Here is a 23,425-nt window from a genome sequence, read left to right as displayed (position 1 = left end):
CTCTTGATGAGCTTCAATGGGTAGTCACCGGAAATGGTCTTCCAACAGTCTTGAAGGAGTTCCCAGAGATGCATAGCACTTGTTGGCCCTTTTGCCTTCACTCTGCGGTCCAGCTCACCCCAAACCATCTCAATTGGGTTCAGGTCTGGTGACTGTGGAGGCCAGGTCATCTGGTGTAGCACCCCATCTCTCTCCTTCTTGGTCAAATAGCCCTTACACAGGCTGGAGGTGTGTTTGGGGTCATTGTCCTGTTGAAAAATAAATGATGGTCTAACTAAACGCAAACCGGATGGAATAGCATGCTGCTGCAAGATGCTGTGGTAGCCATGCTGGTTCAGTATGCCTTCAATTTTGAATAAATCCCCAACAGTGTCACCAGCAAAGCACCCCCACACCATCACACCTCCTCCTCCATGCTTCACGGTGGGAACCTGGCATGTAGAGTCCATCCGTTCACCTTTTCTGCGCCGCACAAAGACACGGTGGTTGGAACCAAAGATCTCAAATTTGGACTCATCAGACCAAAGCACAGATTTCCACTGGTCTAATGTCCATTCCTTGTGTTCTTTAGCCCAAACAAGTCTCTTCTGCTTGTTGCCTGTCCTTAGCAGTGGTTTCCTAGCAGCTATTTTACCATGAAGGCCTGCTGCACAAAGTCTCCTCTTAACAGTTGTTGTAGAGATGTGTCTGCTGCTCGAACTCTGTGTGGCATTGACCTGGTCTCTAATCTGAGCTGCTGCTAACCTGCGCTTTCTGAGGCTGGTGACTCGGATGAACTTATCCTCCACAGCAGAGGTGACTCTTGGTCTTCCTTTCCTGGGGCGGTCCTCATGTGAGCCAGTTTCTTTGTAGCGCTTGATGGTTTTTGCCACTGCACTTCGGGACACTTTCAAAGTTTTCCCAATTTTTCAGACTGACTGACCTTCATTTCTTAAAGTAATGATGGCCACTCGTTTTTCTTTACTTAGCTGCTTTTTTCTTGCCATAATACAAATTCTAACAGTCTATTCAGTAGGACGATCAGCTGTGTATCCACCAGACTTCTGCACAACACAACTGATGGTCCCAACCCCATTTATAAGGCAAGAAATCCCACTTATTAAACCTGACAGGGCACACCTGTGAAGTGAAAACCATTTCCGGTGACTACCTCTTGAAGCTCATCAAGAGAATGCCAAGAGTGTGCAAAGCAGAAATCAAAGCTAAAGGTGGCTACTTTGAAGAACCTAGAATATAAGACATATTTTCAGTTGTTTCACACTTTTTTGTTAATGATATAATTCCACATGTGTTAATTCATAGTTTTGATGCCTTCAGAGTGAATCTACAATTTTCATAGTCATGAAAATAAAGAAAACTCTTTGAATGAGAAGGTGTGTCCAAACTTTTGGTCTGTACTGTACATAAACTTCTGCTTAGACGTGAGGCTAGGTGGATTATGCAGACTAATGCAATGAGTCCCATAGGATTTAATGATAGGGTGGTCATGTCCATTTTTCTGTAGCACTTTTTCCCTGATAATAGTCACTTATCGTTTGCGGTATTCTTAGTAATATTTTGCTTGTAAAGATGGTAGATAATATTATAACCATGTGAAGATTATTTACCGGGTAAATTAAATATAATAATTAATATTAGGGCATGTATCCATAAGTAAGAACGATATATCATTGAGTATATTTCAGTCATTACATGTCTGTTCTTTGATTATTATCGCTATATTTAGATCGCATAATTTTTGTTTAATTAGGTTACATATTATTAATGTTTAATTTAATATCCCCTTTGATTGTCCATTCAGCGTGCAAGACAGTGATAAATATTTATAGCAAAATAGTTTTGCAGATAAATGTGTGTATATGGAATCTGATGAACTAGATTATAGCGTAAAAGATTTTTCCCTACACATTTATGTAAATTTCTGTATGTTTTCACGTTCGTGACTTGGCTTTAATTGTTTTTAAATGTCTATGTATTTCATGTCATTATGGTAGCAGCTGTAGAAGGAGGAGCCATAAGGTGGCATGGTATAATTCCCCACATCATATACTTCTACTCACTGACCCGTTGAAGCGCTAGTAGGCACGAAACAGCCGTCATCAGATTTTGCTCACTCCTCCCTCCAGCCTCCCAGCCATGAAGTTTTAATGTGGATTGCTAAATAAAGCGGACTGTTTCGCCTGGATCGGTGAGTGCCATGCTATTCTTTTCTTCCATGTGGATTCATATACTTTGTCTTCTGTACCAGCACCCGAGATCACAGGGTTCAGCCTCTATCAGCAGTATGGCTATGACAGCTTTATATCGGCAGTAGTTTTGGCAGTGCTGACTGGCTTTTTCTTTACACGTTAACCTGCAGATTAACCAAGAGTCGGACTGTCCCAGCAGGACACTGGACGATCACTGGGCCCCCATTCTGGATAAAGAAGGGACCTGCCAGTAACCGCGGTCATTACATCGACCATGGGCCTATCAGAGGCTGTACGTTTCAACGTGTGACGCATAGTTTGTAACATTAAAATGGCTGCCAGCCTATCAAAGGCCGCATGCTAGTGGCACATTGGCGTGTGGCACACGCCAATGGCGTTCAATGGCTGCCGACAGGTCAGGGGCTGCATGCTAACAAGTGTGTCCTTTGATATGCTTGCAGCCTTTCAATATCACTGCAATGCGCCTCATACTGACATCAGGTCACAACATTTCAACATTTGACCAGGGGCGTAACACCCGCGGTCGCAGCTGCGACGGGGCCCCTGAGCGCTAAGGGGCCTGGGCCCCAGGGCCACCAGTCAGGGCATTAATGCCCTGACTGGTGTATGGAGCCCGATGAGCAGAGGGGGCCCGCATCGGCCCCAGCGGCGAGGCAGGCTGGGCGGGTCAGAGAGGCACCATGTCAGTGCCAACCCCCCCCACCGCCGCATTGAACTATACTGGCGTCTATGATGCCGGTACAGTTCAAAGCAATGATGGAGAAGAGAGCGTCAGCTGATGCTCCCTATCCCATCATTCTCCGCTCTGCCTCTGACACACAGCGGGTGCGTGATGACGTCATTGCACACTCACTGTGTGCCAGGCAGAGCAGGAGACAGGAATAGCCAGCAGCGTGGGCGCAAGGAGAAGGTGAGGAGAGTGTTTTTTAATGCAACAGTACAGCCAGGACTGTGGGGACACTCTTGGGGGGATGGGGGATGTGTGCCATGATGCTGTGTACCATGTGATGCTGTATACCATGGGTGGTGCTGTGCTGAATACCAGTTTACCGTGGGGAAGGTGCTGTATACCATGGGGGTCTGTATACCATGCGGTGCTGTATACCATGGGGGGTGCTGTGCCGTATACCATGCGGTGCTGTATACCATGTGGTGCGCTGTATACCATGGGGGGCTGTATACCATGCAGTGCTGTATACCATGCAGTGCTGTCTACCATGGGGGTGCTGTGCTGAATACTGTTATGAATGGGTCACCGAGGAGGAAAACAAGACCAAGCCAAGTCACAGAAAACCAGAGAGGTTGGTAACTACGCAGATTGCAGACGCCTGATCCTAACCACACAACTAGCAGTAGCCGTGGAGCGTACCTACGATGATACTAGACACCTTGTCACAGCCGGAGGACTAAATAAGCCTAAAGAAAGAAAAGAGGAAATCTAAAACTGCCCCAGAGCAGACCCCAAAGGCATAGACAGCCCCCACACATGTATTGACGGTGAGACAAGATGAAAACACGAACACAAGTAGGAAAATAGGCTGAGCAAACAATGGGGCCCACACTAGCTAGAAAGGACAGGAAAGGAAAGATACTGTCTGCAATCACGCCAAAAAACCCTGCAAAAATGTCCAACACTTCTGATAGCAAAAAATACCCTGAAGCCACTAGACTTCTCCCACTATATCAGCACTATGGCATATTATGAGAACAGAACAAAAAGAGGCCAATCTAATAAGGGACAAAAAGCAAACTGGCACATACAGTGACATAAGAGTGGAAATTCAGCACAGCTGGGGCTGGCTGACCACACAAAAAACTGAATAGACCAAACCAAATCAAATGTGAACATTAGCAAAGGCAACTTAGCTTGAGAAGGCAGGAACTGAGCTGGAAACTAAGACCTCAGGAGGCAGGAAAAAAAATCACCAGCATGGGAATAGGGAGTCGGCTGTCTTAAATCCAGTCTGAGACTCCAGATGTCCAATCCTCTTCATCAGGTGGCAGGTCTCTGTTAATTAGATAAGCTTCACTACCTACTGCCACCACCAGAGGGAGCCCGGAAAGAGAACTCACAACTCCTCTGTCAGCACAACCAGCTCCCTCACCAGAAACCAGAGGCAGACCAGAATATGAGTTCACAACAGTATACTATGGGGGGCTGTATGCCATGGGGGGTGTTGTGCTGTATACCATGGGGGGTGCTGGGCTGTATACCATGTGATGCTGCATACCATGGGGGGTGATGTGCTGTATACCATGGGGGGTGTATACCATGCCGTGCTGTATACCATGTGATGCTGTGCTATATACCATGTGATGCTGTGCTATATGCCATGGGGGTGTTGTGCTGTATACCATGGGGGTGCTGTGTACCATGCAGTGCTGTATACCATGGGGGGTGTTGTGCTGTATACCATGGGGGGGGTGCTGGGCTGTATACCATGGGGGGCTGTATACTATGCGATGCTGTATACCATGGGGGGTGCTGTGTTGTATACCATGGGGGGTGTTGTGCTGTATACCATGGGGGGTGCTGTGCTGTATACCATGGGGGGTGTATACCATGTGGTGCTGTGCTGTATACCATGTGATGCTGTGCCTTATACCATGTGGTACTGTGCTATATACTATGTGGCTGTGTTATATACCATGGGGGGTACATTATATTCTATGGGGGGAGGCTGTGTTATATAATATGGGGGGGTGACATTATATTCCATGGTGTAGCAAGTCAGACACTTGCCCTCCTCTCCTTTCATTCTCTATGTGGGGGAGGACTTATGGGAGCGGTGGGGCTGTGCACAGTTCAAGGGATGGAGCCTGGGCTGGTCTCAAGGGGGCCCTGAAATTTTTGCCAGTATGGGGCCCCGAAATTCTTAGTGCAGCCCGGGGTGGGGGGAGCCCCATTTGAAAGTTTGCACCGGGGCCCATTACTTTGTAGTTACGCCACCGGATGGGTCCTAAGGCCATATTCAGTATTTGTGAGCCAAAACCAGGAGTAGGTGATAAATCCAGAAGTGGTGACATGTTTATACTATACTTTTCCTCTGATTGTTCCACTCCTGATTTTGGCTTACAGATACTGATGGAAAATATTGACCAAATACTGATCGAGTGAATGTAGCATAAGGATAAGTGAAAAGATATTGATTGTTGGGTGTCTGACTGCTGGGACCTGTACTGAATGGCAGAATTCCCCATTAAAATGGAGCGGCATATTCAACTCGACCACTGATCCATTCATTCCCCAAGTAGCAGCACGTTTTCTGGAAGCCCCAAAGAGGATGAATGGAACTGTGGTCAGATATCCGACCTGCAGCTCAATCTTAAAATGGGGATAACAGTTCCTCCTTCTTCCTATTGATGCGGTTTCCAATGGTCAGATTCCACTGATCAATAAGTTATCACCTGCCTAACCTGTGGATAGGTGATCACTTGTTTTCACCAAAAAAACCCTTTAATTGTACATCCCACTTATGAGGGCGCACAGTAGATGTGCAGGAGCCTCATGTGTTTTACTGTCGATGCTCCACTATAACGGCTGACAGGTATCTGCATATAGTTGTAGGGTGGGCCCCTAGAGTTAACTGGTTCTATGGGCCCTAGGCAACCCAATTCTACCCTGGATTAACTCCATATCTTCAGGTTAACACTTAACAGTGAATAGTGTTTTTTTCACGCGACAGGTTCCCTTTTAGCTGGCCACATTTGACAATTCTTGTTTCACAAACCTCTAGAAAACTCAAATGAAGCTGAACCATCTCACTAAGGAGCAAGAAGTACACAATTTACAAAAAGAAAGGTTCCCAGGCTGTCATTGGGTAAGTGTTAAAACCTTAGGTGGCTCAGTAGTTAGCACTGCAGCCTTGCAGCGCTGGGGTCCTGGGTTCCAATCCCACCAAGGACAACATATGCAAGGTGTATGTATGTTCTCCCTGTGTTTGTAAGGGTTTCTTCCCACATGCTAAAATACATACTGACTGGAAATTTAGATTGTGGGTCCCAATGGGGTCAGTGATGATAATACTTCCAAAGAGCTGTGGAATATGATGGTGCTATATCAGTAAGTATAATAAATAAGGTTTTTGTGAGGTTTTCGGCCGTCTCCTTGCTAACATAAGTTTCACAGTTGGCACAAGTTCCGGCCAATCCACCTCCCGTTTGTGCTCCATGGAGTTTTCTGTTTCCGCTCATCATGACCTGAACTAAATGTAAAGGGGGTGACTGAATGCTCATTTCAGCAAGTAAGTTATCCCCCTTCTCTGTGATAGTAAATTTTGCCAGTATGGGCCCCCGAAATTCCTAGTGCAGCCCGGGGAGGGGGGAGCCCCATTTGAAAGTTTGCACCGGGGCCCATTACTTTGTAGTTACGCCACCGGATGGGTCCTAAGGCCATATTCAGTATTTGTGAGCCAAAACCAGGAGTAGGTGATAAATCCAGAAGTGGTGACATGTTTATAATATTTTTCCTCTGATTGTTCCACTCCTGATTTTGGATTACAAATCCTGATGGTGGTGGTTTAGCTTTTGAAACAAATATTCAGCCAGCCCCCTTCTCACACATCACATCATCTGCCAATACGGAAAGCTAATCGGCCACATCCTTGTTAGCCACAATGATAAAAATAAAGGATCTTTTTGGCACATATTCAGTAATGTTCCAAATTTTCTCCAAGTGGCTCAAGTTCATCTCGAAGAGCTTATCTTGGGGACCACCACTATGGGAGCTGAGCTCTTTGTATGTACAACACCCGCAGACATAAGGTCCACTCCTCATATCATGTTGTTATAGGTGCAGATGAACCAAAGTTTACCATGATGCAGATAACACAGGGATCCCACAGCATAACAAAGTGCAATTTGATAACTAACTTGACATCAGTTAATGACTTGAGTTAATCTTAAAGGGGTTGTCCAAGCTTTTCACTAAAGCTTGCAATCACTCCATGTGACTGAAAAACTGAATCCTCACAGTATGCGAGTCAGGATATGGACATGCTGCCCACATTTCCTTCCTGAAGAAACAAGTTTATTGTTGTACAATGTTATGTGGTGCAATGTGAACTGTGGTGTATAGTGTGACTCTTGATATGCTTTAAAAGCGTTAGCAATACTGATAATGTCTGTAGTTTGACCGTTGGGACGCTTAGTGATAATATTTGGGACTAGCCCAGAGTAGGAGGGGTTGAGTTGCAGGGAAAGTACAAGTCAGATAGAGCCTGGAGTGCATAGCAAGTGGACCTAAAGATTCAAGGTAAACAGCGCCACATGCTGGGGTGACCCAAAGTGAGAAGAGACCGAAGAAAAGGGATAGTGAGCTCCGAAGCAGAAGTGACTAAGAGAATATAAAGTAATGAGCTTCTGGAAATGGATCTTGGGAAAGAATGAAGAGCCACAAGAGGTAATGATAACCTTGAAGTTAATGGGCCTAAAAACCGGATGGAGTATGGGAGATGAATAGATTGCAACTCCTGCACGGGGCAGAGGCTTCAGAGAGCTGAAAGTCAAGTTCGGCCATGCTGATTCCTTAGGGAGAAGATGTGGAATTGTAGAACAAGTAAGGCTGTGTACACATGTTGTGGTTTTTTTTGCGTTTTCATGGCTTTTTTTACGCGCACAATCGTCGCAAAAACGCAAAAAAACCCCGCATCCCATGCAATCCTATGGGATTCCGCAATGCTGTGCTAATGCTGCGGATTTTTCCACTGCGGAATCGCAAAGCAGAAAAATCCGCAGCAGGCTCAATCTTTTTGTGGAATCGTGGCGATTCCGCACCCATAGGAATGCATTGAAGCGCTCACTTTATGCATGTGACTATGCCCACCATGCGTAAAGTGAGCGCTTTATGTGCGAATGGTATCCAGGGTCTGGAGGAGAGGAGACTGCCCTCCAGGCCCTGGGTACCATAATCCTGTAAAAAAATAGAATAAAAATAAAAAATAGTGATATACTCACCCTCCGGCGGCCCCCGGAGTCCTTCCCGCCTCTCACCACACTCCCGGCATCTCTTCCGGTCCCAGTAATGCTTTGCGCGAATGACAGCTGATGTCGCACTCTCGTGAGCGTTACGTCATCTCAGGTCCTTTGCGCCAAGCATTACTGTGACCGGAAGATGCCGGGAGCGTGGTGAGAGGCGGGAAGGACTCCGGTGGCCGTCAGAAGGTGAGAACAACACAATTTTCTATTTTTTTACATCTTATATTTTACTATTGATGCTACATAGGCGGCATCAATAGTAAAAAGTTGGTCACACTTGTCAAGCACTATGCTTGTGTGTGACCAACCTGTCAATCACATTCCAAGCGATGCTTCAAATCGCTCGGAATGCGCAAGCATTCCGCAAGCGAAAAACGCTTGTTTTTCGTGGGAAAAACGCAAGCGAATTCGCATGTGTTTTACCCACGGTGGGAGTTGCGGAAATATTGCGGAAATTTCCGCATGTGTGCCCATAGCCTAAAGGACTCTTGTTAAGCGGGATGCTATCTCTTGCATATATCCCCAACCAAGTTCCCTTTCAGTAAAGAGTTTATTTTTCGGTGGTGGTTTCCCTCACTGAACTGTGAAACGACTGGTCCTGGCAAACCAACAACATCAGTCACATGCGGCATGAGGGGCGTAGCGCCATCACAGTACAAGTCCACACATCCTGCTAGGACCTCCACCTTCACGAAACGTGCCGGAGTGCAAGAGACGAGTACCTCACCCATGGCTGTTGCCCCGCGCCGTGTATCACATGCTGTCAGAATTTTACAATGCCGACAGTGAGACAGTGGTCACATTCTGGCTAGACGTGCACGGCCTCGAAATGAGCGTGGGCGCACACATACAACTACTGATGTAAAATACTGACCTAACACTGATAGTGTGAACGTGGCCTGACACGGAGATCTGTCACTGGGGAGAGCAGAACTGGAGGCGAATGTGAATTACCTGCGTATCACGCTTGTGCTGGGAATGGACTTTCTCAGGAACCACCACCTCGTATTTCTGACCCTCAGGTACATTAAACGCTGTCAGGAAAGAAATAGTTAACGTTTTAATCAGGCGTTTATTATACAGCGGCTGCACTGACCTAAGAAAATGTCTCCTGCCCATGTGAGTATAGATACAGTTACAGAGATATACGACCCCCATTGGAAACTTGGATTATTAGCAAAATTTACAAACTTTCTGCGGTTTGCAATAAATAACAAGCAGGCAATCCCCGCATGTGGTGAGGATGTGAGACACCAGCAAAACATGCAACCGCAGGGACTCGAACGTAATACACGAGCACGCCCAAGATACTTGGATAACACCAGAGCACATTCGCTCATCACTGACAATGATCTCTTCTAACGTTTTGGACCACTCGCTTGACAACCCAACAATATTAGTGAACTGGAGGCCATCATCCAGGCCAAGATCCCTGAGGAATGCCATCAGAAGCTGGTGTCATCATGTTAGCAGCAGATGATGACCAGAGGGGCTCTACTAAGTACTGAAGACACTTGTCATACAGGGGTGAAGAATTCTGTGACCTCTGTAGTCGGTAAAACTGAAATTTTGTGCTCAATTTGGAGAAACCACTTGTTCTATTGGTTGTGTTATGGCCGTATGCTGATCTCTCTCACTATGGCTATGAATATCAGATGTTCTGCACCCTGACCTTGATACATCGATTACATCACCAGTCTGACAGGATATGACCCCTGCTTCCATTATGATGTCATGATAGATCATCAGTTCCTCGTGGTATCACTAACATAAAAGTCAGTATAAAGCTAAACTATCAAAATAGATGAAGAACTTATCGGCGAACTCACATTATAGTCATCGCTGAGCTCATAGTACAGCAACACAAGTGGATACAAAAGCCCCCCAAAAAACCACTCCCTACAGCACTAATGTAGCTACACGAGTCAGGTTATTACTGACCTTTATAATTTTACCAACAGATCAACTTATTCTGCCAAATTTTACTAATAAATTGCAGGCGCCATATGTTCTAGGGGGATGTAACACTAGGAGAGTCACTTGTAGAGAAAGATCACAGACTAAACAACAGCGCAATGTCAAGCAGCAGCTTGTAAAGCCAGTGGGATATTACTGTAATATGTATCTGGACATGCGGGACAGAAATGTAACACTACCAATTTACAAAGCGCTAGTGCAACATCATCTGGAATATGTAGCTAAGTTCTGAGAACTAATTTATCGAAAGGAAGCCCAGGAGATAGGAAAAGGTACAAAGAAGAGCCAAAAAAAAAAACAGAAAAGGGGCATGGAGGACGTCACATATATATTTAGTCTTGAAAAGGGGAACAGGATTAACTTGTACATGTAGTTAAATGGCCCACACAAAAATATAGTCTAAAGAGGTTTCTTCCAAACCCTCTCAAAAGACAAAGACGACACTCCCTCGGCCTGGAGAGAGAAAACTTCACTCTGTAGAGGAGACGAGGCTTCTTTACCATAACAACTAATAGTCTGTGAAATAGCCGACCTCAGGACCTGATCACAGCGGGAGCCGTCCGTCCGTGGGTTCAGGAAAGGAGTAGATCCTTTTTTCAGAAGAAAATATAGCATTTTTATGCACATGTCCAACGTTCTTGTTCTGATCGTCGATCCAGTTGATGGAAGGAACAATCTGCTCTTACGGGGCAGCCTGGATCATGCATTATTCTGCACCCATACCCCATACCCTTCATTCTCCCTCCACTCGGATGAACCGGAGTGACATGTGCCTTTTTTTCCGATCATACGAGCTCTGTAATTATATGACTTCACCCTGGAGTGATTCTGGTCGGAGCAGCAACATTTGCCGTTAATATTGCAACTTCTTCCAACATAACAATGTACAAGAAATTCCTTCTCGGTAAAATGACACTTTTCATACCTGATAGTATCTACCCCCATCCTCCATACAGGACCCTGATGTATGTACTAAGTCCAGCATTCCTGCATGTACTCGGAGTGTATCTACAAGCAGCAGCCCACGATGGCCCATATTCCCAGCGGTCCCTGAGGGCCGATATCCCCAGCCGCCCCAGAGGGCCCATATCCCCAGCCGCCCCAGAGGGCCCATATTCCCAGTGACCCCTGAGGGCCCATATTCCCAGCGCTCAGCACTGCAGCTCCCAATCATTTCCTAAATCCCAGTCATTCTTCATTCCTGTGCGGTGAGTCCTAATTGTAAGGAAAGCCCCCATCCCACAGAATAGAAGACCGTCCCAATCTAGTCCTTGCCATGACTCACCTGCCAGCTATTTCTGTGCCCGCGCTGCCACCACTGCCCATGAATCATTATTAATACCAGGCTCCGTCATCCAGGTGACACTACTCTGTGCACAGGTAGCAGCGCCGTACAGGAGGCAGACGTACACCGACACATCCAGACAAAGGGAAATTAGATTGTCAGCTCTGAGGATCAGAGGTTTCTTAATATTTGGGTTCGTTACAAATAATCCCTATTATTCCACAAACGATAATTAGGTTTGATGGTGACTGAAGGACCGGAGACGATTTTGGAACAGAACCACAAAGATGACTGATTTTTGGTTGTGTACCTGTAATATTACACACAGGCTGGTGGGGGCGCCCTGCCTGCCATATTACAGAGGTATCATTCTCTAGAAGCATTGATATTACGACTTAGATGGCGGCACATAAGCGAGCATTAGTTATTGTGCCCAATATTAGCAGACCGGGCAGATGAACTCGTTGAATTCATTAATTAATGCATTGATTCACAGACCGGTCTGTATAGTGATACGTTTATTTCCCAAGAGCTTGCAATCAATGATACAGACAAATCATCATTAGGACTCATGCAGATTGCCGTATTTATGGTCCGAGAGTGATCTGACAAAACACCAGACCACTGTTATTCTACGGGGCCGTGCACATGTCCGATTCTTTTATTTGGATCAAGCCGGGTCAGAAGAAAAAAAAAATTGCAACATACCCGAGTTCAATCCGTTTATTGGGCCATGCATGTTAATGAGTCGGTGGAAAACATCGGACTGCACTCGGATGACATCTGAGTGCAGTCCGATTTTAACAGACTGGCAGAACAGAGACGTTTTTTATTCCATCATCTCATCGTTCGAGAGAATTGGATCGCATTATGCTCACACTCTGATCAGACGCAGACGCAGCGCTCCAAGTTGTCATTTCTGTCCATCTGAAAGAGCCACCATTGTACATGGGGACAGGAGATGATTCTTAGCAGCAGATTTCCCCAACCTGAGCAGGATCTGTCACTGGCGGTGACAATCATTGGTGTATGTATGCCTGGACTAGACGACCCGTCCTCACCAATCCAATCACCTGGCTCAGTACAGGACTATGTCCCATTCCGGCAGAAGTAATATCTGTGCTTAGAAACTTTACGGCAACTTTGAAAAACTATTGAAGCTAATCCTAGATACTTAGAATCAGCCCTTATAGAAGTAGTGTAGAGTCCCCACCACTACTGACTCTGATATATGGAGCCCCCCTGTGCCAGGACTCACCTAGTAGCTGGCAGTCCAGCAGTGCCAGCAGGAGCAGCCCAGTCCTCAGCATGGTCCTAGATCTCACACCTTCCAGTAGAGACTGAGGGAGCGCTGAGCATTGTGTGCACTGGATCAGGAATTTATAGACTCACAAGAGCAAACAGGTTACTCAACTCTGCCCAGAGGGAAGTGACAGCTTTTTCCTTGTAGCTGCCCCTATTGTACTTTCTATCCTAGTCCTGCCCTGTTACATTGTCATGTGCCAGGTGAGGTGAGCAGCATATACTCCCCTCCCTTGAAAACAATGACCCGTGTTATTGGTATTTATACAGTACTCCATGTAGTGGATATTGGGGGTAGCGGTATCCAGAGGATTACACTATACAGCCTGACAATTCTGCAAACATCTCAGGTGTGTCACCCAGCTTTCCCGGAGTCCTGACAATGCTCTCTAGCTTTGCAGAGAGATCTAGTTTTAGAACATTTAGTTTTGTTAGAAAAGCAGTAATAGAACCGTCACCCAACTTTCCTAGAGTCCTGAACGGTTTATTTTTTGCCATTCAGGACTATAGGAAAGCTGGGTGACAGTTCTATTACAGCTTTTCTAGCAAAAACAGTTGAATAAAATGTTCTAAAATTAGATCTCTGCAACAGCTAGAGAGTATTGTCAGGACTCCGGGAAAGCTGGGTGGGGTGACACACCTGACATGTTTGCAAAATTGTCAGGCTGTATATTGGAATCCTCTGGATACCGCTACCCCCAATATTCACTATATGGATAAGTCAGGTCATTGTATTCTAGGGAGTTGAGTACATGCTGCAGAGCTGAGGTCTTTAGAATGTCATATTTAGGCCACGTTCCCACGATGAGCTTTTGATGTTGCAGATTTTCTGCACTTTTTATTTAAGAACATGGAAGTGCCCTATATAGCAAACGAGGAGGACCGTGAAATCAGAAAGAAAAAAAGGTTTTTCAATTCATAGAAGGATCCAAGGACATGCACCCCTTCTGAGGAAGAGATTCTCGAAATGCGCGTCAAGGAGTACACTGGGGCTACCTGGACCCTGGGTAATCACTCGCACCCTCTAGCTTGTATATATGCAGATTTGTTTATGTTCCCATGCACTTGCTAATATTACTTTCATTACCTTGAGCTATGGTGTGCAAAGAAAATCCTTTTTGTTTTCTTGGATCCTTCAATGAATTGGAAAACCTTTTTCACTTTGTTCCTTAGGCTACTTTCACACATCAGTTTTTTGCCGTCAGGCAGGGTCCAGCTATTTTTAGAAAAAACGGATCCGGCGTAAATTTTGGAGAACTGTAGAAATGGATCCGTTTTTCTACCGGATCCGTCTGGCAGGTTATATCTGTTTCCTGGGGGCTGGCCAATTGGATCTAAGCATGCGCAGACTTAAAAAAAACGGATCCGGTGGCTGGATCCGTCTTTTTCTGGATCCGGCGCATTCCGGCGCCCATAGACTTTCATTGTGGCAAAAAGCCGGAAGTGTCGGATACGGCGCTTCCGGCTGTTTCGCCGGAGACAAAAAAGTTACAGTAGCCGTTTTTTCCAGATGCCAGAATGAGACAAGTAGCCGGATCCGGCAAAAAACGGATGAAACGCAATGCCATCCGGCGCGATCCGGCGCTAATGCAAGTCAATGGGGAAAAACCGGATCCGGCATTGCATTTCGCTGGATCCGGTTTTACAAAAAAAAGCCGAATCTTGCCTAACGGCGCAAAACGGATGTGTGAAAGACGCCTAATACGGTACTTTTTGTGTAAACCTTTATGGAGCCTCCTAAAAACAAAATCCAGTAGAGTTCAGTTTATTCACTTATTAAGTATTTAAATTAGATTACTGGTGTTTTTTCACTCTCTTTTTATCACATTTTTTTTGTCTCTGTTTGGTGTGTCATGCTTTAAATAAAGCTGCTTTGTTTTTTATACTTCTTGTTTTTTTTGTTTTGACAAAACTTTATTGATACACTTAGGTGAGGATTACATGTGCTTTTTTATGCAACGCAGGTCAGATTACACTGAGGAAGCAAAGGTGCGGTGGGCTGGGTGTGGTAACGTTGTATGACACTGACATTTTAGGAATAAGATTGTATACTGTATATTTGCTAAAAATGTTAAAGTTCAATTTATCACCAATCCACAGATCGACGGAGTATGGAATGCTGAGACCACAACCGATCACCATGGATTGGCAGTGCTTAGCTATGAGAGATTGAATAGAGTGGAGGTCACACATGCACATTTACGCTTCCATGATGAACTTTTTGTGAATTTTAGATGCTGCACCTATTATTTAAATCATCATTTGCGTTTTTCTAACATGCATTTTTATCGCTGCGTGTTTTGTCTCTTCTTGATTTATCATGTTTTAAATAAAGCTGCTTTGTTTTTGATACAAAGTTTTATTGCTATACTTAGGTGCAGATTACGTGTGATTTTTGTGCATTTTCGCTACGGAAGCACACTTATAATGCCTGGGCATATTTACCTGCGGAATTTCCGCACCTAATGTAAGTTTATGGGGAAATTCCGCACATTAAAACAGCGTAACCACAAGAGAAACTGACATGTCACAGATTTTAAACATGCACCGCAGGTCATCCCCCACTGAACCACCAATGTTCCTTTGTCATACTCTCACATCTTCAGCTCCTCTGGAACCTGAACCACCAGCCATATTGGATAACCTTCGTCTTTTGAAATATTGCCTAGCTGTGACACTAATTTCCGGTGATTACAGACCCTCTACTTTAAAGGGCGACTATCTGATAAAGGCCACTATCAGGCTGAAACGTCATCACCGTTAATCAATTAATAAATATCCAAGCATATTCTACGTGTGCAGTGATTCTCTTGAACTTATGATATACTACCATGACAGCTTACCGTGGCACATAAAAATATATCAGCTAAGTGCTGCACATAATATATCAACTTACTGAGGCATTTAATATTATTTCAGCTCACTGGGATAGGTAACATTATATAGGCTGCTTTCACACATCCGTCTTTTTGAATACGGCACGATGCGGCGAAAAGTGTGAAAACCGGATCTGGTTTTGGCACATAGAATGTAATGATCGCCGCATCGTGCCGGATGGACATGCGGCGCCTCCGTTTTTTGCCAGAAACTGCAAACCTGCACCGTCCGGTGTCAGCAAAAAAACGTTGGCTGCAACTCTGTTTGCAGCGCCGGACCGACTTTTTCAACAGCGCATGCCCGGGCACTGTGAGTTTTAACCCCACAAGTGCCCGGCGCAGCACAGCACGCGCGTCTCTCTTTATCTCTCTCATCCCCGGTGCGGCTCCTTTAAATGATTAACAAGCCGGATCAGGCGCCGCATCTGCATCCGGTGTCACCGCTGCCGGCCTGATCCGGCTCTCCGCCGCAACAAACAAAACGGATGTGTGAAAGTAGCCTTACTGCAGCACGTAACATTATACCAGCTTACTGCAGCACATAAGAGGCCTAAATATTGGAAGTCCACTCTTACCAATATGAAGTTAAAGAGAAATTAAACCTACAGAATTTTTTTTATATGTTGCAGGCATTGTAATTGATTGGGGTTCACATCCTGAGACCCCCCAATGATTGGCCAAAAGTTGTCAGACCAACAAGATATAAAAAAAACAAACTGTTGAATATTTGGTTACTCTTCAATGACACGGAGATTTGAGGACCATAGAAAGGGGCGACCGTACACATTTTGTTGCACACCTTGCACTCGGTGAATAGGGAGCGTTTTTAATGATGTGACATAACTTGTGGCCCCAGCTGGACATTCATTTCCAATGTCTGACAGTGCGAATCTACATACAGTGTGTAAGTATTAAGCATAAATTATTTGTTTTAGGTCTTTTTTTTTGGCTGTGAAAAATCAGGATGTTCTTACGCAATAGAGAAAACACATGTCAAAAGTGCGGTAAGTCGTAAAAGAGTTTTTCACATCCATATCAAGAATAGACTGTGTGGGTGTGTGAGACGTTTGCTCTTTGATTTGGGATGATGGAAGGTTCACATGACAGCATATTTAGTTAAAAAATATATATATAAAATGGAAATAAAAATATCAGACAGGATGACCCATGATAAACTTTCATTACAAGAGAACTGTGCGTATGTGGTCAGAATGACATTACAACACAGACAACATTGGGAGTGCATTTCCTACCATTTGGCCACCTTAATAAGTTTGGATGCTTGGTGAAGGTCATTTTAATGTCGGGCTACAAACAGCATTAGTTAAAGCACCACTCCAGAGTTTTTTTGTTTTCCTTTATTTATTTGCACGCCCCACTTTTCAGGTTTCGAATTTCCACAAAAATTTTAAATAAACAATAAATTTTGTTCAACTTCATAATTGTGTTCCACTTGATGTTGATTCTTCACCAAAAATTTACATTTGGTATCTTTATGTTTGAAGAATGATTTGTGGGAAAAGGTTGAAAAGTTCCAGAGGGCCGAATACTTTCGCAAGGCACTGTATATGTAGCTTGGCTAGCAGCTTGTCTTTCTGCATTTGAATTACACATTTTGTTTAATTTTTTTCATGCACTAGAAAACAGCAAGCCAAAACCATTATTTTTTGAAGAAAAAAAAGTGAACTCAGTGTTAGGCTGGTTTCACATTAGCGCTTTTTAAGCGCACGCACGGCCGGGGGTAGCTCCGCCCCCGAGCCGGCTCTCTGCCCGGCGTGCCCGCCCCTTGCTTGTAGCGCCGCCTCCTAGCACACAGCGGCGCCTGCGATCGGCGCACCCTATCTTTAGCATAGGATGCGCAGATCGTGCGCTAGTTGCGCTTTGACCTGCGCTGCGCACTTTTGACAGTGCGCCGAGCACGCCAAAATCCGAAAAGTTTGATTTTGGTTTTGATTTCCTGGTAGTGAGGCAGTTAGGGTCCAGCTTGCAGTTGTAGCAGGTCTGATTAGTTGGCAGATTTTCATGGACTTTAGTGAAGTTATCTGTGGAAGATAGAAGCTTTCAAAGTAGTGTTCTGGGCTGTGCTAAGTGCTGACAGAAGAACCGAGAGGTCCACACACCCAGCCAGGACTCCATTTTCACGTAGTGTGCTGGGATGTGGAAGACTAGTACCTCGCTTACAGCTGCCGCCCCATGCCACATTACATAAGTGCACATACACTATAGAAAAGGCTTACTATCGCCACACAAAGCAACATCAACGGCTCATTTGGGAAACTCAAGACAGCCAATAATGTGAGCAAGGGCTAAGCTGTTCTCCACATCCTTTTTGTCTCTATTCTTTCTAGTAGTCAGACCTCAAGTAGTACCAGGTTGGTATCATTATCATAATCCTCGAATGCTACTTTTACTCAGACTACTCCTCCTTCTCCGACGCGCCATCAGTTATCTTTCTCTGAATGTGTGGAAACTCAATTCCCACCTGGTCGAATTTCTGATGGTGCAGTCGTTGCCATTCAGTGTGGAGTGCTCTCATATTGTGGGTGGGACCCTCATGCATTGTAGGGGGGGTCAATTTGAGTGACCTTATATAGTTTGGGACGTACCGTGGTTGCAATCATACAGTGTGGGGACTACTGTGGGGGCCATTATGCAGTGTGGGAGCAAAAGCGGGGACAATTATACAGTTTGATTGCTACTGTGGGGACCATCAAAGTGTGAGCACTACTATGGGGGCCATAATTCAGAGTAAGGGCTACTGTGGGGTTCATTATACTGTGTTTTGGAGTAGCATTGGGACATCACTGTATTTAGGGAGCTGTGGGGCAATTGAACTGAACATAGTAGAGCTGTAGGTCATCATACGGTGTATAGGGGAGATGTGGGCCCATCATACTGTGTATATGGGAGCTGTGAGGGCATTATACTGTATATAGGGAGCTGTTGGCCCATTATACTGTGTATAAGGTAGCTGTGTGCCCATCATACTGTTTACAGAGAAGCTGTGGGGGCATTATATTATGTTGTATATAGGGGATATGTAAGCCCATCATACTGTAAATATGAGGGCTGTGGTCCCATAATATTTGTGAGCCCATCATACTTTAAATATGAGGGCTGTGAAAGTAGCACACCATGTGTAGGGGAGCTGTAGGCCCATCATACTGTGTATAGAGGAGTTGTGGGGACATCATACTGTGTATGGGGGAGCTGTTGGCCCATTGTGGCGCCCCTGAGGGTTCAGTCGCCACAGAGGTACTGCACCTCCTCCTGAGGTGTGGTACCCCACTCTCCAGGTAAGATGGTAACACCTGACCAGCCTCCAACACCTGCATCCCACACGAACACAGTAGTGTAGCAGAGCAACCTTCATGGCTCCCTGCTTGGAACACGAAGAGTGCTGGGAGGTGGGTGGAGCTTAGATTGCACAAGAGAGGGGGAGAATATTAGGAAAAGGTCAGTCTGTGAGAGAGAAGATCCCCTGAGAGGGATGGAGTGAAGGAGGTGCTGCAGCAGACTTCAGTGACCTGGAAATGCTGGCACGGGAAAGAGAAATAGAAAGCCTGAGTCTCCAGAAGGAAGAAAGATTAGTGCGGAACGTAAGGAGAAGAGAACTAAGGACTAGGGTCAGAGCAGAGCCCTTCCTGAAGTTTGAAGCGCATGGCCGGGGTCCGGTCCCCGAGGCTGTTTGTGAAACTAATGTTCCAGCAGCAGACACCGGAGGAATAGGAGCTGTGACCACTCTATTCCCACAAAAGACTCGAAGACACGGTGGCAACCTATGTGTGAGCCGGGACATGATGGATGGAGTCCCCGAAGCAGGCTACAGTCACTTGTCATGCGAGTAGAGTTCAAAGGAACATCTGAGAGGAGGAACTTGGGTTTAACACACAACTACAAGTACTTCAGTATAAGCGCTAGTGAGGAGACATTCAGAACAGGCACACGAAAGGGAGAACTGGAAAGGTTAATTCCATTTGCCTGGGAGTTGGCTGAGCGCCTGATCGGGAGACCGCAGCATTGAAGCGGGCACCTGTCTGTGCCAAGAACGTGAGTAAAAGAACTGGAACGGCATTCATCTGTCTCCTTGCCTTCTTCCTGCGCCAATCCACTCAGCACTGCTTCATCTCTGTGCCTAACACTGCACCATCTACTTCTCACTATCTCCTCATTTGCCAACCTCATCTACTCTGCCCTGGGACTACAGCCCTGCCTGTGGAGGGCTGCAACATCATTGCTGCACCACACCATCTGTCCCAGAGAAGCAACCCTGCAGCGCTGGTCAAACTGACCAGAAACCACAGGTGGCGTCACGAATCATCTCAACGACTTTATCCCCATCACACTACCCCTTTTACATTGACTGCCTGAGGCCACGGACTGGATCATTGCCACTGTGACATCTCCCATTGTAATCAACGCGCCCGGCACAGAGTACCCCACGGCCTCTGGGGGCGAGTCAACATCATACTGTGTATAGTGAAGCTGTACATTGGGGGTGTTCTCAGGTAACATTACTCAATGTTAGTGCGTACTTAAAAGCATTAGTGTTATAGGGGCACTAAGGAATCTGTGACCATCAAAGGTTCATAGGGAGCAGTATTAGTATTATTTTCTAGGGCATTTGCACAGGGCATTAATATTTTCTAGGGGCAATGGCAATTTTACCATCTAGAGGTCACAAAAAAGGCATTATTACTTCTACTACTTCAGTGTCCTGGAGCTTAATACAGCACCAACAAACTAACATAGTGTTTTTCAACAAGACAGAGGTAGAGTAATGTAATGAGAAAAATATCAGATCTAGCCAAGGCCTGAACAAGGTATTTTGGAGCCCTAGTCAAAAGATGGAGATTGATGTCCCCCCATGAACCCCCAGCCTCCAAGTAAAGGAAAGGGTCAAAGACTAAGGTAAGAGGACCCCTTTCTGATGGATCAGGTAACACTAAAATTAAAATATCCACCACAGTTCCTTTTGTGATAGCCCCCACAACCAGCCCCTTTTATGTCCCCACAGCCAGCCCCTCTTTTGTCCCAACAGACAGTTCCCCTTATGTCCCTACAGACAGCCCCTTTTATGCCCCCACAGCCAACCCCTCTTTTTTCCACATAGCCAGCCACTCATGCCTCCACAGCAAGCTTTTGTGATAGCCTCCATTCCCCATAGCCCCCAATCCATTGCAAAAAAAAAAACAGCTTTTACTCACCTAATCAAGGCTCACTGTCCAGTGCAACCTCCATCTCCTCTTCTATCAGGTACAACAGTGGGAGCTGGATGGTGCAATGATTCCACTGTATTGTGCATGCGCAGGCTGCAAGTGGCCTGCATTCTGATGGAGTTACCGATAGAGCAGGGAGTTGCTAATGGCTCATCTTAAAGGGAAACTGTCACCCTTTTTTTGGACTATGAGCTGCCGGCACCGATATCAGGGGCTTATCTACAGCATTCTGTAATGCTGTAGATAAGCCCCCGATGTAACCTGAAAGAGAAGAAAAAAGAGTTATACTCACCCCGGCGTCCGGTCCGATGGGTGTCGCCGTCCGGTCCGGCGCCTCTCATCTTCATACGATGCCGTCCTCTTCTTCCCTTCCTGTCGTGGCTCTGGCTCAGGCACACTGCTCTGCCCTGTTGAGGGCAGAGCAGAATACTGCAGTGCGCAGGCACCGGGAGAGGTCCTCATGTGCAGGGTCCCCAGGATGCGCCCCCAGCCCCAACACGCGTTTCAGCGTCAGCCTTCGTCAGGGTACTGACACCGAAACGCACGTCAGAGTTGGGCGCATCCTGTGGACGCTGCACATGAGGGCTTAAGGTAATGACCAAGTGAATTTTGAGCAACCTTTCATATATATCTCTTATTGTAGTGACTTATACCGGTACCTATAACGTGTCATTTGCAATTGTGCATATATATTTGAATCTGGTCGTTACTATTACTTCAGGTATATGCCTTAATACGTTATTTGTATTGTTGCGCACCTTAGCCCTCTTTTAAATCATACTGCATTTGCACTTTATATGTATATATACCCATAATATTTGTATAACAGTATTTTACTGAATTTATACTATATTGGCCACAATATACTTATGTGCAATATATATATGTGCAATTGATACCCTGTGTTGTTGCCCCCTCTTTTGGTATTTTGTTCCCACCACCCCCACTTTTTTATGGTTTCTTGTATTTTGAAATAAACATTTGTTCTTCATTTGAATATTGGACGTCTTAGTTTTTTTTCGTTGTTATTATTCTAATTCCCGATTTGTCCTTATTTGCATTTTCCATTAGTGCACTGATAGAGTTGACTGTAATTAATCATATTATTTATATCATTATTATCTATGTGCACCTTTGACTTGGAATTTGTTGGATCTTATGGATCATCTTTCCTGTCCCAGTGTCCCCGGCGGTGTTTATGTCAAATGTATTTGCCTCTGATAGACAGGGAGGGAGCAACAGCCTGGCTTTAGGCAGAGAGAGGGGTGAGCGGTGTCAGTGACTGATATTGCTCACTTGTGTGCCTGCGCACCAGCCATCAGTGTGCCGAAAGCCTGTGGCCGGAAAAGGTGTCGTGTGGCTCCAAGCATTCAGCAATGTCATTTTTTTTAACTTAAGTCTGCCTTCCTCGAGAGGCAGGCGATAGCGCCCTAGGAGGGTGCTTACCCTGCCTATCTCTCTTCTAGCATAGAGCACAGCAATGCAACCGCAGAGGAGTCACATGGCCTTGGGAGGGCACCTGGTGTACCGACGACCTAACCAATCACAGTAAAGAAATTATCCACAAGTGTGTAACTAGAGCGTATCTCAAGTCATTCTGTACGTTACAGAGGTATACAATAGATTTGGACCTCTATTGATGCACTATTATGGAACCGCTCAAACTGGATTATGTGCATGAGCCCTAACTCTATTATTACAGTATTTAAATCCCAGTACAACTTGTCTTTTAAGAAGCACAGACCTCTATTTCCAATAGACCGGGGTATAGCTAGAAATAATGGGGTAATGGGGTACAACAACAAAGGTCAGAATAATGGCACATCGGCATGGTGAGGTGGGGTCACGGCTAGTGTTGAGCGATACCATCCGATATCGTGAAATATCAGATCGGATTGGATCGGACCGATACCAAAAAAGTACCGGGTGTCGCCTATTCTGATACTGGAAGCCCCATTCAAATCAATGGGACAGAAATATCGGAATTAAAAAAAACCCTTTCTTTCCTTGTAGGTTAATTCTACATGAAGAAAAACAACTAAGAATAATGTAGAATGTATTGGGGGAGGTGGAGGAGACAGTAAAGGCATAGAGGTTTAGCCCAATCAAATGGAATAGCATGAATAAATTTTTTTTTTAAAGACGTTCGGAGTTACAAAGATATTGACTATGTTAACCTTTTTATATTTTGTCAGATATGTATGTTTCACTACTTCCATGCTCTTCACCTTCTTTTTTACTTCTCCCACACTTTCTCCTTCATCATCCTCAGCAGCAGCAGCCTCTTTTTCATCAACTTCTTCACCTTATTGATTTTCTTCTTCTTCACCTTCTTCCTGTTTTTCTTTTCTTTTACATTCTTCATATTCTTCTTATTCAACTATTATTCTTCTTCATATTCTACTTCTTCATCTTCTTCCTATTCTTCTTCTTCATCATGGCACAACCGTGGACCAGCTGACGGTGCTGGAACACGGTTACTAAGCAGGAGGTACCTGTGCTACAAAGCACTACCAAGGACCAGCAGACGTTGCTAGAACTCGGATACCGAGAAGGAGGCACCTAACCCAAAGGCACTGC

The 23,425-nt window shown here is 45.3% G+C and overlaps 1 protein-coding gene and 1 long non-coding RNA gene across 2 annotated transcripts in view; one reads left to right on the top strand and one right to left on the bottom strand.

The window, feature by feature from the left end:
* Nucleotides 1–12,864, bottom strand: part of LOC141060796 (zinc metalloproteinase-disintegrin-like VLAIP-B) — a 70,560-nt gene extending 57,696 nt beyond the window's left edge. Inside the window, exons 1-2 of the mRNA XM_073557152.1 lie at nucleotides 12,707–12,864; nucleotides 9,141–9,220 (exon numbers count right to left, since the gene is read on the bottom strand). Of these exons, the coding sequence (XP_073413253.1) occupies nucleotides 9,141–9,220; nucleotides 12,707–12,758 (132 nt within the window). The 5' untranslated portion in view covers nucleotides 12,759–12,864. The remainder of the gene's footprint in view (nucleotides 1–9,140; nucleotides 9,221–12,706) is intronic.
* A 1,829-nt stretch (nucleotides 12,865–14,693) lies between these two features.
* LOC141060797 (uncharacterized) lies at nucleotides 14,694–15,120 on the top strand. Its single transcript, XR_012222765.1, has 2 exons — nucleotides 14,694–14,739; nucleotides 14,851–15,120. It is a non-coding gene; the product is annotated as an uncharacterized lncRNA (long non-coding RNA).
* Nucleotides 15,121–23,425: the final 8,305 nt, after the last annotated feature.

This window comes from Dendrobates tinctorius, unplaced genomic scaffold (genome assembly GCF_039654945.1).
Source record: "Dendrobates tinctorius isolate UK_male_01 unplaced genomic scaffold, ASM3965494v1 ptg000245l, whole genome shotgun sequence".
In the NCBI taxonomy this organism is placed as follows: Eukaryota; Metazoa; Chordata; class Amphibia; order Anura; family Dendrobatidae; genus Dendrobates; species Dendrobates tinctorius.
This window is presented reverse-complemented; position numbering and strand designations above follow the sequence as displayed.